This window comes from Dromiciops gliroides, chromosome 2 (genome assembly GCF_019393635.1).
Source record: "Dromiciops gliroides isolate mDroGli1 chromosome 2, mDroGli1.pri, whole genome shotgun sequence".
Taxonomy (NCBI): domain Eukaryota; kingdom Metazoa; phylum Chordata; class Mammalia; order Microbiotheria; family Microbiotheriidae; genus Dromiciops; species Dromiciops gliroides.
Window position 1 is genome coordinate 88721498 of NC_057862.1, and position 15898 is coordinate 88737395.

Sequence of the window (15898 nt, forward strand, 5' to 3'; positions counted from 1 at the left end):
TCATGACACCTGCATCTTGACTTTATCACTGTGTGACCTTAGTGAACTTATGGATCATTAATTGAGACTTACTTCCCTCATCTGTTAAAAGAGATAACTGGACTCAGTGCTTTCTAACTTTTCTTCCATTGCTGGATGTTGTTACTTGCCTCAAAAGTCAGAATCTTGCCTCTCTTTTTATTGGTCAGCAAATATGATCTTAACAGAAATGTTAACCCACATTACTAACACTTTGATTTTATTAAAAAAAGATATCTGGAGGTTTTAGCTGAGTCAATGCTGTTATAAATCCACATAATAAAATTTTACTGCGTTAAGACAGAATTATTGAATCTCTTAGAAAATAATCTGTCACCTGTCCCCATAAAGTCAAATTTGTCACTTTATTTATTCAGCAATTTCAGGTAACATTGAAAAAGAATGTCAAATACTGAAATGTTTGTTCTAGCTCTCTTGGTTTTTGAATTTTTATTTCTATTTTGTGTAGACATATTTTCCATCTGTGGGAGGCTTCTGAAATAACATTTGGTACATAATATAACACCTGTCTCATGTATCAATCCACCCATTATGTGTTGGCATGAATAAATGAGGGAAGCATTGTTAGACTGTAGACTCCTTGTAGACTTTTTTCTACTTTTGAAAGGTTAAAAGTATACTATAGCAGCAGAAAAAATAAATCCAGGAAATGTTAATATTACTATAAAAGGGCTTGTTTAAGTTTCACAGGGAACACTTTGCCCCATGTAAGCTGTCATATTTTACAAAGGGAGGCCTGGTGGACTTAGAAGCAATAGTCTGGTCTAGTTTATGTTAGAGAAATGTGTTCTGAGGCAGGGAAGAAACTTCCAGGTATCACAGAGGTCATGTTAATATTCTCAGGGATGTAGGAACTATGTTGGTCTCTAAAGGAAATGATGAAAGGTAGCCATAGCGATGATAAAAGACAAGACTCAAGGGTCCAAATTGTTGCAGGGAATATGGACTGAGATCCCTGAAGACATTTAAATGTTTAAGAGAAATAGAGGAATGATGAACCCCAGGACATAAAACGACTGTCTCAAGGGTAGGAATGGTGCTAAGAAAGCCTCATCCAAAAAGCCAGATGATTAGATTCCATCTCAGTCTCTCCTGGTGCAGCCTTGGCAGCCTTACCACAGAGGTTCTTTGATGTGCTTTCTCTGTGGGGAAGCAGCTTGTGGTGATGAGCCACTGAGTGGCATCTGGGACAGTTGTCATTGGCACTCTGACCGGTCCCTAAAATAAGCATCTCTTTTCCCTTTTTCTTCTCTTTATATCTCATTTCCATTTTTCTTTCCTTTCATCCTTGTCTACCCTACTCCCCCTGACCCCTACCACCATCCACTTCCCTTTCTTTTTTATTTCCTTCTCCACCTGTGCTATAAACCGTGATGTTGACTCTGAATGTCATTGATAGCATTATTAGGGATACCAAGGGCCACAGAGGTTGCTGACCTGAAGTGAACACATTTCTTAGAATTCTTCGTATGCGGTGGTAACAGGCTTTAAATATTTATATAATAGAGTTTTCATTTCATAGACTTAGAAGTCATGAGGTATTGATTTTGGGGTAGTTGTTTTATTATCTTGGAGATACTTTATAGTTTAATATTATGTACAGAAGGAGAATTATAGCTTTGACCTTTGGATTGTATCAATTTTACTTATATATTATATTAAGTAAACATTAATTTCAAGGATAAGGTAATCTTAATCATCTGTCCATTATAGGCTTATATACAAACTAAACTTTTCTGACCGAAAAATCAGAAAGTCACCCAGGTAGTTCTAATCAATAAGCATTTATTAAGCACCTACTTAATATTTACACAATCAGGCTATTGACTCAGGTAGTTCTAATCAATCAATAAGCATTTATTAAACATCTACTTTACACTGTCTATTCTTTATAGAATATTGAGGGCAGACACACTTTCAGTTTTGTCTTTGTATTACCTGTACCCAGCCAACCCAGTGCTTGGTACTTAGTAATTGCTTGTTGATTGATTGATTGATGATTCTAATTGTCCTGTAAAAGAAACAGAGCTCAATTTCAGGGATGAGGATTTTGATTCCTGTACCCTCCAGAAGGGACAGTTTTTTCTATAAGTGATTTTATTTATTTATTTTTTTTTGCATTTGTTGTTACTCAGATGCCTCTGATTTGACTGTTGTTGCTCCCTCCAGCAAAGATATCTCAACTCCTCTAGGGCTTACTAGAAAGTCTTCAAGAATTTCTGTGACTTTAAATGGCACTGTGCTCTCTGAACTTGACTCAACTCTGTGGGTCCTCAGATGACAGACATACAGATCATTGTTGGTACCTAATTCACGGCCTTTCTGGTTTAGCAGGACCTGTCAGAACTTGTACGCGTTTGCCCCATATCACAGTGAAGCATCGGAGCAGGGCTTGAGTGGAGGTGTCTCTATACTCATTATATTATCTGGAATGATTTCTGCTTTCATTGCAATGAGTTTCGCAGTGCTCATTGATGGTCCTGGGGCTCTGTGGTTGTCACAGTCTACAGTTGTGTCCATTAAAACGTGGCTTCCAAAAAAACAAAAACAAAACCAAAACGTGGCTTCCAAAGCCATGGGACCAAACTTCATTGTTTACCGTTGTGTTGGTCCTCAGACTTTATTTCCTAACACTTGGCAAATTGCTTTTCTTCTAGTAGAACTTTTCTGAGTCTGCCTTGCTTTACTGGTTTTCATTGTAGCATGGCCTGTTTTTAGGCCTACTTTAAGATTCCCTCCCTACCTAGAGGAAAGAAATAGAAATTTCTAGTGTTTCTGAGCTCTAATCTAGTCAAGGGCCTTGGAAAATGCTTTCATTTCCATCACAGCTTGCTAAGACTTGTCTGCTGAACATGCCCATTGAACCTCATAGTCATAAGTCCCATATTGTAGATTCTACTTTTTTCCAACTTCTAGGTCAGTAGGAGAAAGATTAGGGAATTGACAGTGTACAGCATAGAAACTGGATCTGGGAAGGTTTGAAATGTATTAGGAAGGCAACAGATAACAAAGAAACTGTGGCTTAGGTGGTGGAGAAATAAGTATAAAGAAACCTTTAAAAGTCAGGACTACTAATGTTTAGCACATACTAAGCTCTTCATAAGTGTTCGTGGAATTGAATCTAATTAAAATAAGGGAATTAATATCCTGTACAATCTGATCTTAAGGGATGCTGGGGTGAGAAGTTCTAGTAGGGCAGGAGGAGGCCAAAGAAAGACTTCAGTTATTTCAGGGCCCAGAAAAGGGGAAAGACACGATTCTTTTTTTCTCATAGCTGTACCCTCGAGTACCATGCTCTCAGGAAGCACTTAGAGTTAGGCTGCTACTATTACCATTCCACTTCAGATTTATCATGGGTTAAATGAATTTCTTTGAGTGAGCCCTGAGAAAAAATAACCCCAATATTTTATTTATAAACAACCTTCTGTGGTACACTTTCCCCTCCCCAAGTTTAAGACAGTCTAGATGAATGGATAATCCCAAAACTCAAGTTTCATTTGACATAAGGGATGGAATCCTATATTGCTTTTTTAACCTATATTTTCTGTCTTCCCAGTTTGGTTGTAAACCCTTTTGAAGACATAGGCACTCATAGGATCAAGAGTTCGAAGGGAATCTTCAGTGCCATCTGGTCCAACCATTTTATTTAACAGATGAGGAAACTATGATCCTGAGAGTTCACTATGTGCCCAATGTGCCCCCCCCCCTGCCAGGAAGTAACCTAGCCAAGAGCAAACTGAGCCAGACTTGGCCAAGGGCTAGACTTGAGTTCCTCTGACTTCAAGTCTAGAGGTCTCCTCACTCAACCTCGTATACATTATGCATCTCCATAACCTAACACAGTGTACACACATGTGGCAAGAGTTCAGTTAGTAGATGGTGATGGTGGTGATTTATAAAGAGAAACGCATGAGCCAGCTGTGTTCCTTTAGGGATGAAACTGACTCCATGATGAGACTGTATTTGAATCTTTTGAAATAGTGTTGTGCTTTCCTTGAGGATCTGGAGACAGCAATCGCCTTGTGATGCCTGCACAAATTTGCATCCATTCTCCAAGCTGTGATTGTTTGTTTGCTTGTGTTTTTTCTTCCTGTCATGGGATTTGTGGCACAATTCACAGTATTCATACTGGGCACTTATCAAAGCTCATTGCATAAAATCTGCTTTCCCATTGCTTTTTCCCAGGTTAGGCTCATCTCTGATGATAAGTTAATGTATTGAAAGCTAGAAGGGAGATGTGTTTGTCCAACCCCTTAAATTTACAAATGAGAAAACTGAGGTCCAGGGAAATGAAATGACTTTCTCAGGGTTGCACAGGGTAGTCGTGGTAATAATAGCTGGCATTATCGTGCTTTACCGTTTGCAAAGCTCTACGTAGATATCTTCTCATTTTATCATCACAGCATCCCTGGGAGCTAGTATTATGCCTGTTTTACAAATGAGAAAACCAATACAAACAGAAGTTTAGTGGTTTGCTCAGAGTCCTGATGCTCATAAGTGTCTGAGGCCACTTTTGAACTCAAATCTTCTTGAGTCTGGGTTCAGCATTCTAGCCGCTTGTCACCTATCTGTCAGAGTCACAATCCGAATCCAGATTTTCTGATTTCAAATCCAACCCTCCCATGGCTATCCTCTTCTCAGTGAACATGTGCAAGAATTTCAGTTTGTGGAATGGAAAGTTCTTAGTAATAATTTCCAATAACCTTTTTCCCAGGTACCACATTATGTATGAGTGACCTTTGAATTACATACCAACTGCAGTGTTCATCCAGTGTCTCCTTATTAACTTTATTTTTTTAGAAGGCTATCACCATGCCATGAGAGAACTTTAGCCAGAGCTGCTTCTGCTGGGTTCTTGCTTTGGGTTCATACTTTAAATTTTAAATCTACTATGTGATGGACTTTTTTCTAACTCTGACTCCTTTGGGATGCTGGGAGATGCAGGCTGATTGACAGCTGGCGGGAATTTGCAAGACAATAATCACAACTCTTGGGATGAAATGGGCCTCCACTGACCTTTGTTGGAAATTCTCTCCTTTCCCTCCTTCTTCTTTCTATCTCCTCTCTCCCACTTTTGCAGAGCCACCAACCAAATACCAAATCTCTCAGCCAGATGTATATGCTGTTCTGCCAGGAGAGCCCCTTGAATTGCGCTGCCCGTTGAAAGACGCCATCATGATCAGTTGGAATAAGGATGGGGTACAATTGGGGCCCAACAATAGGACAGTTCTTTTTGGGGAATACTTGCAAATTAAAGGCGCCATTCCTAGAGATTCCGGCCTCTATGCTTGCACTGCTGCTAGGACTGTAGACAGTGAAACCTTGTACTTCATGGTCAATGTTACAGGTGAGTGAGTTGACCCTAGATGATGCTTAAAACACACACACACATACACACACACACACACACACACACACACACAAGCAACTTTGCTGTCAAATTTCATTGTAGAAGGAACAAAGTCAGATCTCAGTGAGATCTTTGGTAATTGGAAGCCATGTACACAGCTTGACAGATTTTTGTTAATCCTGCTTTGTAGTACTTTAGTATGATAAGCATAGTGTCTTCAACATAGTAGGCACCCGATCAGTGTTGAGTGAATTGAATAGAATTGGAGGGGTCAACATTAAAAAAAAATTAATTAAGAATTTTTATTATGAAAATCACTAGCAGCACAAACATTTCCATACACAAAGAAGGTTATTAGATAATGGGGATTATGTATGAAACTGCTAAGCCTTTTTTGTGCAGCTTTTTCCAAAGAGGAAATTCTTTAAAAACTATAAGATTTACACACACTAAATCATTTCCTCAAGACCATCCATTTTCACATGAATGACATTATGTGTATATGTATATAGTATATATATGTCTATGCATATAGTCATATGTATACTACATACACATATACCTATATATACTTATATATGACTACATATATATTTATATGTGTCTATATAAATATATACCTATATACACATCTATGCACGCACACATATGATGGCATGGTCTTAAGGAAATATGTGTGTATCTATATCTAGATATACACATATGTTTATATCTATATTTATAGCCACACATATGGGTTTTTAATTATTGCTATTCCTGGTTTTTAAGGTATAGTTTAGAAACATGATCTGGTTTCTAGCTGATTTTCTTTCTGCAAAATATAGTTCAATTCAACTCAACAAACATTCAAAAGCATCTACTATGGATAAAGAATTTTGCTGGACTATGAGAGAAATAGAAAGATGAAAAAGACCCTGTCCTCAAAGATTGTATAATTTAGTATGGGAGATTAGATGTTATAAACAACAATACAGAATAGAATAGAAATACACAAGAGAAGCACAAAAGTCTCTGAACACTGAAAGTTTGAATTTTCAAATAAACTCACCATAAATTTTGTGTTCTTATTGTTAAGTGGTTTGAGGGTTACACGTGGGACATTATTTTATTATGGTCTATTCCCTTAATACTTTCCTAAGAAGGCAACCCTCTAAAAGTTGTGTTAGAAAAAATGTTTCAAGTTTATATTTTTCATAAATTCGCCAACATATTTTAATAGTATTTGATCCTTAAAACTCTGTTTTATTAATCCATTAAGATAATAATTCACACATATAGAATTTTAATGTCTGCAAAGTTCTTTCCTCCAAACAAACCTGTAAGATAGTGTAAATATTAATATCTTCATTTTATAGACAAGGAAAGTTTTTTAACTGAATGAAATTAGAAGAAAATGAAGGTCATAATATGGACTAAATGATATTACAAAAAAATTTAAACCCCTCATCACCACTCATTAGATTTTGGGGGGTTATATTTCTTTTGATCCTCAAGGATCTAAAATGTAGAGAATCATGACATATTACTCTATAAAAATGTATAGGTAAACATGTTCTTTTGACTACAGATGCTATTGCCTCAGGAGATGATGAAGATGACAATGAAGGCCCTGAGGATTTTGTCAATGATAACAATAATATGAGTAAGTAACAACAGACCTCTGGAGGAGGCTGCAGAGTCACGTTGGAAAAGCATGAGTCTAAACTTTCTTGATGCCAACTGTTAACATCCACAGTGTCCTTTCCCTCCTGTATGTCTGTTTTCTTGATTTTCAAACTTGAAAATAAACTAAATGTACTGTCTACCTTTCTCTTTCATTTGTCCTTTCTTTCGGTGTGAGTAGCTGCTTTCCTTCTAATGGAAACCCCTCATCTTCCTGCTATTTGATTCCTTCTTTTCTATGACTTTGTGAATTTGAAACCTCACTAAGAAAGAAAGAAAGCAAAAGAAGACACAAAAATACTGAGCTGTAATTGACTTTTGTTGTTATTGGGTTTGCTTTTTTCCTTTTCTTTGACTTGTACATCCTTGGTATAGGGAACGAATGGTGAGTCTACTCCCTCTCCCTCTCCCAATGAGTGTATCAGCTCCTGCTTTATAACTTTAAAGTTTCAGACAGTCGCCTGGGGCACTGAAGCTTAAATTATTCACCCAGGGTACATAGCTAGTACATTTCAGAGGTAGTAGTACTTAAGCCTAGGTCTAGTACACCACCCTCTTTAATTGGTCTTATTGGAATTCAGAACTATGGTCATGTATGGAACGGCGTTATAGGCAAGTTTTTTTGAAAACTAAAAAAAACCCCACTAAAATGAATAGATAGGATTACTAGAAGGTTTCTGTTAAGAAGAAACTGTTTGGGGCAGTTAGGTGGCGCAGTGGATAAAGCACTGGCCCTGGATTCAGGAGGACCTGAGTTCAAATCCGGCCTCAGACACTTGACACTTCCTAGCTGTGTGACTCTGGGCAAGTCACTTAACCCTCATTGCCCCGGAAAAAAAAAAAAAAAAGAAAAGAAAAAAAAAGAAGAAGAAGAAACTGTTTAAAAGTGGTTATAAATAGATCAACTTCTGGGGGGGATAAATAGGTAAAATTTGACTTTTTTATGGCAATATGAAAATATTTAAGAAACTTGGCTGATTGCTAGGCTTTTCTTTGCTTATTTTAGACATAACATTTTAGAAATATTAGTAGTATAATAAAATTTGGGGTTTATTTTTTAGTAGTTTTACTCCATTTTCTTACAAGGTAGTTTAAAGTTAAACACAATACAAAAGGAGATGGTCAAGGATAAAAACAGAACAGAGATTGAGACCATCTAAAGAAATCAGAGAGAGTAGATATTACCAGGCATTCAAGATAAGCTGATTTTCAAAATTAGACCAAGTTTGGATCTAAGCTTTTGTATAATTAAGACAAAAATGAATGTGTGTGTGTTTTTTTTTTAATTTGGCAAAACAAAGCTTTATTTTTCTGCAAATACAAACTTTTCTCTAGAATTGATCTCAAACAGGAGTTTTTCATGTGGCTCCTTATGTAAGAGACATGGAATAATATAACTTATGGTATATTAAAGAGTACCTTCGACTATAGTTTTACAAAAGATACAGAAAATCACAAAAAATAATTGTTCTCTCTGCTTTTTTATAAAGGCAAAAAGCATAACATTAAATCAAAACTCTGAAGCCTCTGCACTTGTTAACATGCTAGATTCTTAAATCAAAATCAAAGACAATAAACTCTTTGTTATTTAGGGGATAGGGAGTTCTGATTAATCCTATTTAGTGTGATAGGACATTTTCACATATACTACTCAGGACCACAAGTTTTTTTTTTTTTAAGCAATAAGAATATAACTAAGGGCAATTAACATTAATACTATGCCTTTGATCAATTTATGAAACATGTCAGTATTTTTTAGTTCCTTGAGGTCATCATATGACCATCAATTATCATTATATACTTGATGCTAAAAGACGTAGTTAAAGAGAATTCTGTTAAATAGAATAGCCTACATCACACTATTTATTGAACTGGTTTTTTCCCCCCCTGTAAACAGGATGTTATTGAAAGTCACTATTGGACTTGTATGTGAAATGGACTTTCTTGGTGTTACATAGTTGTAAGTTAGATGTTGTTGTATGTAACTGCTCATGTTTTGTGCCTGAAGTGCTATTTAAGATGATATAAGTTTTTAGCTGACTATTTGGCCCCTGCCATCTGCTAGTGTGATTAACTCAGCCTGATTCACAGGTGCAGCCTGAAGTGTTTGAGATTGAGCAGCTGTAGGCTACGCTGACAAAGGAATGTGATAGCAAGGATAATTGACAAGACTGGGAAAAGGATGTTGCTATTAAAACAGACTTTCAGCACCTTAAGTGGCTATTGCATCGCCTGACGAATCATGAAAACCACAGAAAAGGCATAATTCCTTGTCCTTTGGGTCACCAGGATACACCCATGCATCCAAATTGACTTCTTGAAAATTTTTGGATTGTTTGAAAATACACCCGGTTTTGTTTTCACCTCTTTCCTGTATAGTTGAAATGAACAAGTGAAACTGTTGTTCCTGGTGAAGATTTGGGATTGATTTAGGAGTCATATGCCTTTCTTTTTGGTTAATGAATTGAAACTCAGAGTGGTTTACCTTTAGGCTTGACTACTGTGTAGTATTTTCCCCTCTCATTATTATATTAGAGCTATTTAAAGTCATTTTAATTTTTAATTATTAGAGAAGGCCATCTAGTATCATCTAGTTTAATTATTAGAGAAGGAAATTGAATATAAGGAATGCCTGCCTAATAGAATTATTTCAAAGTCTGAGTTTCTCTTAGAGAGAATAATATATCTTTTAAAAGCACCCATGCTACATCAAGGATAATGATGTCAGAGTCCAAATGTGTTGATAGCAATGTAATTATTGAAGAAAAGATTTTGTTATTAAAAGAACCTTTATAGATATCTTCAACAATTAAAAAAGCACACCAGATATTAATCAGCATTTATTAAGCACTTAACTGGTCACTGGAGAGACAAAGGAAAAAAATGAAATAGTTCCTGATGTAAAGAAGTTTTTGACTTGTGAAGATTGATTTCAATGTGTGGGTGCTCTCTCCACAAGTGCAAATCTTTACTAAGTTGTAGGGGGGTTAGTAGGCTGTCTATGACCTTTCTGAGGTCCGGTGGTCAAAAAATTCCTCTCTCCCTAAAGAACTTGGTGATGAGCTTTGTAACTAGCCTGATTCTTGGATGATAGTCCATTTTCAGGCTTATACTTTTGAGGTTTACTGCTTTCATAGGATCTTCCAGAGCTTGAGTTAAGCCAATATAGCCTTTAAGGATCCTAGTTATTTCCATCCCATGATGAGACGTTTGCACAATCAGTTTCACAACTAATTATTTTTATTACAATTATGTTTGCTGATTAAGACAATTCCTTGATAAAGTGTCTTGGTCATTGAATTAGACTCCATTGTCATGTTCATCTCTTCAAGGATCTTTGATTTTGTTGATGTGGATTTAGAGAATTAGGGAACTTCTCTGAGAACTATCATGGCCAAAAAATCCATCACTAAGCCAAGGTGGTGAGAGACCTCTATGTAAATTTAGTCTGAACCTACCATCTACTACTGGCCCTACATGTGATGCCCTCTTGTTTCAGAGGACTTGTTAGAACTTGTATTCCTTTGGCAAAGTCCTCAAGAACCACAGCATCTGGGTGCCATGATGAAACACTGGAGACGTGCTTTAATGGAAACTCCTCTGTCACATAACAAAGGTCAAATTCTTGAAGGGGTTTTGATTATGTATATAAGTTCAATAATCTTGAATGATTTAAAGAAATCTTACTGAAAATTATAATGGAACAGAGGAGATATTTATGATTGATGGCACACAGATAGCAAGTCTGTCCTCTTTGCATTAATAACAATGTTCAGATGTGTGTTCATGATATGGAGCAGGTTGTATTGATTGCCCAATTTATTTTTAAATCAGTGTTGTAGCTGCAAATAGTAAGGGCATTCTTGGTTTTTTTTTTTTTCCTAGCTGCTCAATAGTTTATGACTTCATATCTTTTATTTATTTATTTATTTTGGTGAGGCAATTGGGGTCAAGTGACTTGCCCAGGGTCACACAGCTAGTAAGTGTCAAGTGTCTGAGGACAGATTTGAACTCTGGTCCTCCTGAATCCAGGGCTGGTGCTCCATCCACTGTGCCACTTAGCTGCCCCATGACTTCATATCTTAACTAGTTCTCTCTCCCATACTGAATAATCCTGTGATGTCATTAGCATCTTTCCTGCCAGAAAATCATGGTCACTGTATATGCTTTTCATTGGGACAGATTCTTTTGGACTCAAACTTGCAATTTCGTTTATTGAATTTCATTTCTGAAATATATATAGTTAAAGAGATTGGAAAGTTCAGTGTTCATTTTGTAGTTTTTAAAAAGGATGACTCCTAAAAAAACCATGTTCCACTTTTATCATGATGTAGGTGTCTTAATAGGTTACCCATCAGTAAACAAGGAAACATTCTTCCTCGTTTGTTTCACATGATTATCTGAAAGTGATTTTTTTATTACTTCAGATTTTTGTTTAAGTGATTAGTATTTCCAAAGGGTTCCATACTTAGTTTTTAAGGAAGGACACAATGATAGAAACTAAAGTTGGCTGCCTAACCACCAAGGAGTGATACAACAAGTATTGAAATGCCAATCCTTTGAGCTTTTTTAGAGTACCACTGAGGGCAAGACAACACATCAGTTTTTCATTTTTAGTTTATTGCTAGGTCACTGTAGCTACCACCAGTCAACAAAGACCAGGGAAATGGTTTGTTTTTGTTTTTGTGCATGATTAAGATAGATCCAAAATCTATACTGAGATCCCAGTTGTATTTCATTGGTTAATCAATTGATTATTCAGACAATTTTGCCAATTAGGATATTAATTTGGTAGGAAATTATACCCAGATTTATATCTGTGAATTTCTTGGTGATGTCTACAGGACTTCTTCTTTTAAAAATATTTCAAATTTGTTGTGTAATTAAAATTTTGCTTTTCTATTTCATGAGAAAGCCCACTGATGTAGTTAAAGTAAACAAATAGGGGTTGATTTCCTTTTTGTTGTCTTTCCTACTAATCACACAGCAGAGATAATTTGTATATTTTCCCCCATGGAGACAGACATTGATAAGTCCCTTGGGGCAATTTCTGGGCAAGTTGGTTTATTATACTTCACAGGGACAAAACTTGGCTGATTAGTTTTAATGTATCTTTGGTGACATGCCTCCCTGCCAGCAAGATATTTTAAAACTAGTATTCTAAAACAAGCTGTAGGTCACTATTGCATGTATTATGTGCTTGCTTCTTCCTGCTCTTATTTTGTGGTGACCTGTAACTATATGAAGATAACTGGTATATCTTGAAAGTGCATGACTAACTCATGGAGAATGAGTTTTCCTTAAGTACCAAAGGGTTCATGTACTGATTGGTGTAATTTTAAAATGGCTTAATTATGGACTTAGCCAAACACAGAAGCAGTGGGGATGTTGCTGGGAGTTTGAGAACTGGATCAAGTTCTCAAGTTTTGTTTTTGTTTTTTTGCATCAATTTAAGAAAAGGAGTTGGCAGGCACCGACGTATAGAAGGCATAAATCTGTAAGTTTTGACTTAATTACCCTGGGAGAGTTCAAGGGGGCAGTGTAGATTGGTGGAAAAGCATTGGGCAGAGTCAGAAGAGCATAGAATTTCAAGCTGGAAGAGACATTAAGCATCATTTATTCTGACCTCCTCGTTTTATAGTAGAAACCAATCAATCAACAGGGTTTTAGTAAGCCACTTTGTGCGAGAACTTTTGAGGTTCAACGACCTGTGCAAGGACCCCGAGTTAGTAGAGGTGGGGTACATGCCCACATCCAATGGACTGTCCATTCCATCCTGCTGCCTCTATTAGTTATTTTCCTAGTCCCAATTCTATAACTAACAAGTCCTGTGGGATCTCACTTTAGCCCTTCTAGAGTTCATCTCTACAATGTGGGTGTTGGAATTGAAATCCCCTTTGGCTCTTCCCAGTCTTAACATTCTCTGATACTGCATTTTGGCTATAAACTACTAGGCCTCCCCCCTCCCTGCCACTCCCCTTTCTGTTGAGTCTAGTAGACAAGCTGAATGTCCTTAGGGTAGTATATAAATACTAAAATGCAGGATTGCTCAAGAAGGAGTAAGGGTATACTGTAGAGGTAATCACAACGGCCTATACACTTATTATGTGTAAGTGCATGTTTTACTTTATAGGTCAGGAAAAAAAAAAATATATATATATAATACTGGCACTGGATGACTGAACCAGCACTTGCATCATAGGCCAACCATGTAATGTCAGGTTTTTATTATATATAATTGTTACATTTCAAGGGCTGTTTTGGCCTGTGGTATATCCAAAAATGTGTATTTAAGAAGCTGAATTTTAGGAGGATTTTTACTATGGAATCTAAAAACAAATACTTAATGTCACACATTGTTGTTGATGCAAAAGGTATCAATGAAGTGACTTACCATTATGGCATTAATTACTTTTACATGTACTATTTCTTTAACCTGTTCATTATTATTTTAATGGTTAACAGGACATGATTTTATCTATGATGCCTTATTATCATTCATTTTTACTTTTATATTATATGAGAGGCAGCATGGCTTAATGGACAAGAAAATGGCCTTGTCTTTAGGACGACCTGAACTCAAAAGTTTCACCTCTGACAACATTGGCTGTGTGACCTTGGGCAAGTCCATTGCTATCTCAATGTTTTGGGCCACTCTCTCAGGCAATGTCACAGAGGATATTCCTACCTGCCTTGTCTTTGATTTCCCTATATTAATGAAATCACAAGTCCAGATTATATTCCTGTTTTGTTTTGTTTTGTTTTTGTGGGGCAATGAGGGTTAAGTGACTTGCCCAGGGTCACACAGCTAGTAAGTGTAAAGTGTCTGAGGTCGGATTTGAACTCAAGTCCTCCTGAATCCAGGGCCGGTGCTTTATCCACTGCGCCATCTAGCTGCCCCTATATTCCTGTTAAATGTATGGGGAGGTGATGTGTTATAGTGGAGAGAATGTCAGACTTGGAGTCAGTTCTTTGATAATGGGCAAGATGTTTAACCTCTTGGAAGAACCTTAAAAAATGACTTAATAAGTTACCTTATAGACTGTTTGTAATCTGTGCTGGTGGAGGGGATTTCTACACTGATGAAATCATAGATCGTTGATGTAAATTTTGACTACGTTTTTTTTTTTTTCATTAGATGAATTCAGAATACCTTTTCCTCACTAAAGTACTGCTAACCTGGGGAAAGAAATGTAAAAGATGCTTGTAAGATTCATTCCAAACCAACTGCCATTTTCTTGGTCTAATTCCATTTTAAACAGGGTTATCCATCAATGAGTATCTGGAGCCTTCTATGTGTAAGGGTTTTTTGTTTGTTTGTTTGTTTGTTTTACCTACCATTGGAAATACAGGATCAGGCTTTTATATTTCATTGACTTTTAAACCAAGTTGCTTTTTCATAAAGCAAAAAAGTCACTTAAATACCCCATGCCCATGACTTAGCAGTGAACCATTTTCTATAGTTAGAAGAAGGAGCTAGTTAACGGATCTGTTCTGTTTCTTCCCAGCTGTACTTTAATTCGATGGGGGCCCCCAGGATTTTTGTGTGCACTGACTACAAGAATTGCTATAAATATTTGAAGAATGAAAGAGTTTATAGTGGAGCATTAGGCTGCTAATGAAGGAAAGGAAACCAGGGCTAAGCTTAAAGTACAATTATTTTTCTGGACGCTTTGAGTACTAAAAATTCCACATTAATCTGATTTATTTCAGGAAGAAGGCATTGCAAAGTAATCAAATGCTTCCTCTCTCATGATATCTTACTTCTAAAAAGCCAGTGAGCTTTGACATCTGAGGGAAAACCTCATCAGAAAAACATACAGTTTCTGTAGATTTGCATGTTCCTTGTGGGAGGATCACGTGTAGGGTAATCTCTGTGCAGTGGGTCAGAATCTCACTGCGGTGGGCCTATATCTGTGTGAATGAATGAACACAGGTCCTGTGGTTCTGCCACTGTGAATTGGTGAGGCACTTGCATCACCAAAAATTCAGAGTTTAAGTTTCCCTGTTTCCATGGTACCTTGGAGTCATGTGTGGAAGGAAATATGTAGGGCTTGGATTTGGCAAGCAAAAGGAGGAGTTTGTAGTTATGTCCTTCATGTTGTGGTCCTGGGCTATAGGGTTCTGCTCTTTTGACTAAAAAGTATTTCCTGGGCCTGCTTTTTAACCTGTGTGAGTTTGGCAGAAGTCTTTTGACCTCCATGAGCCTCAGTTTTACTCTGTAAAATAAGGGTTTTGGACAAGCTTATCCTGAAAGGTCCCTTCCTATGCTAAATCTATCATCCTAGGGAAACTTGAGAGGTTTGGCTTGCTATCACTTTAAATTGAGTCATCAATTTCAAGTTGTGGGGAAAGTTAACATTTTGATGACTGTTTCCACTTCCTTGATCATATTTTGTTTTGTTCTCCCCCCTCCATCCTGAGAAATATTATTGTCTCTAAGGTTGTAAGTGGAGTATGTTACACGTATGCAATGGATATATACATACATATATATATATATGTATATATATATAAATGTCTGTTTTGCATGAACAGATTTTATGGGTACATTTTAGATGGTATTTGAAATTTTACTCTAGGGTAATGGCTTCCTGCCAGAAGTTCCAAAGGAATTCTTTCAACCTGGTCCTTAAATCATCCCTTGGGTGCCAACACAAAGGTATGCATTGCTAGCGTCTATATAGCCATCACCTAACTGTATGGTATGGGCACAATTTATGTTGATCATGCCCAACTGATTTACACAAGAAGGTACTTCGCATAATGAGGAGGAAATAAATTATCACTCTTGGTCCCATTGGCTAAATTCTACCTTTAGCCGTTTTTACTGAAGATTTCAGGACA

At 36.8% G+C, this 15898-nt stretch overlaps 1 protein-coding gene across 6 annotated transcripts in view; it reads left to right on the forward strand.

Annotated features, from left to right (window-relative positions):
- FGFR2 (fibroblast growth factor receptor 2) overlaps positions 1 to 15898 on the forward strand; it is a 120351-nt gene that overhangs the window by 30024 nt on the left and 74429 nt on the right. For 4 of the 6 annotated variants that reach the window (XM_043982642.1, XM_043982639.1, XM_043982641.1 and 1 more), the window contains exons 3-4: positions 5120 to 5386; positions 6957 to 7031. The exons of the other annotated variants lie outside the window; for them this stretch is intronic. In XM_043982642.1, the coding sequence (XP_043838577.1) occupies positions 5120 to 5386; positions 6957 to 7031 (342 nt within the window). The remainder of the gene's footprint in view (positions 1 to 5119; positions 5387 to 6956; positions 7032 to 15898) is intronic. 6 annotated transcript variants of the gene reach the window in all.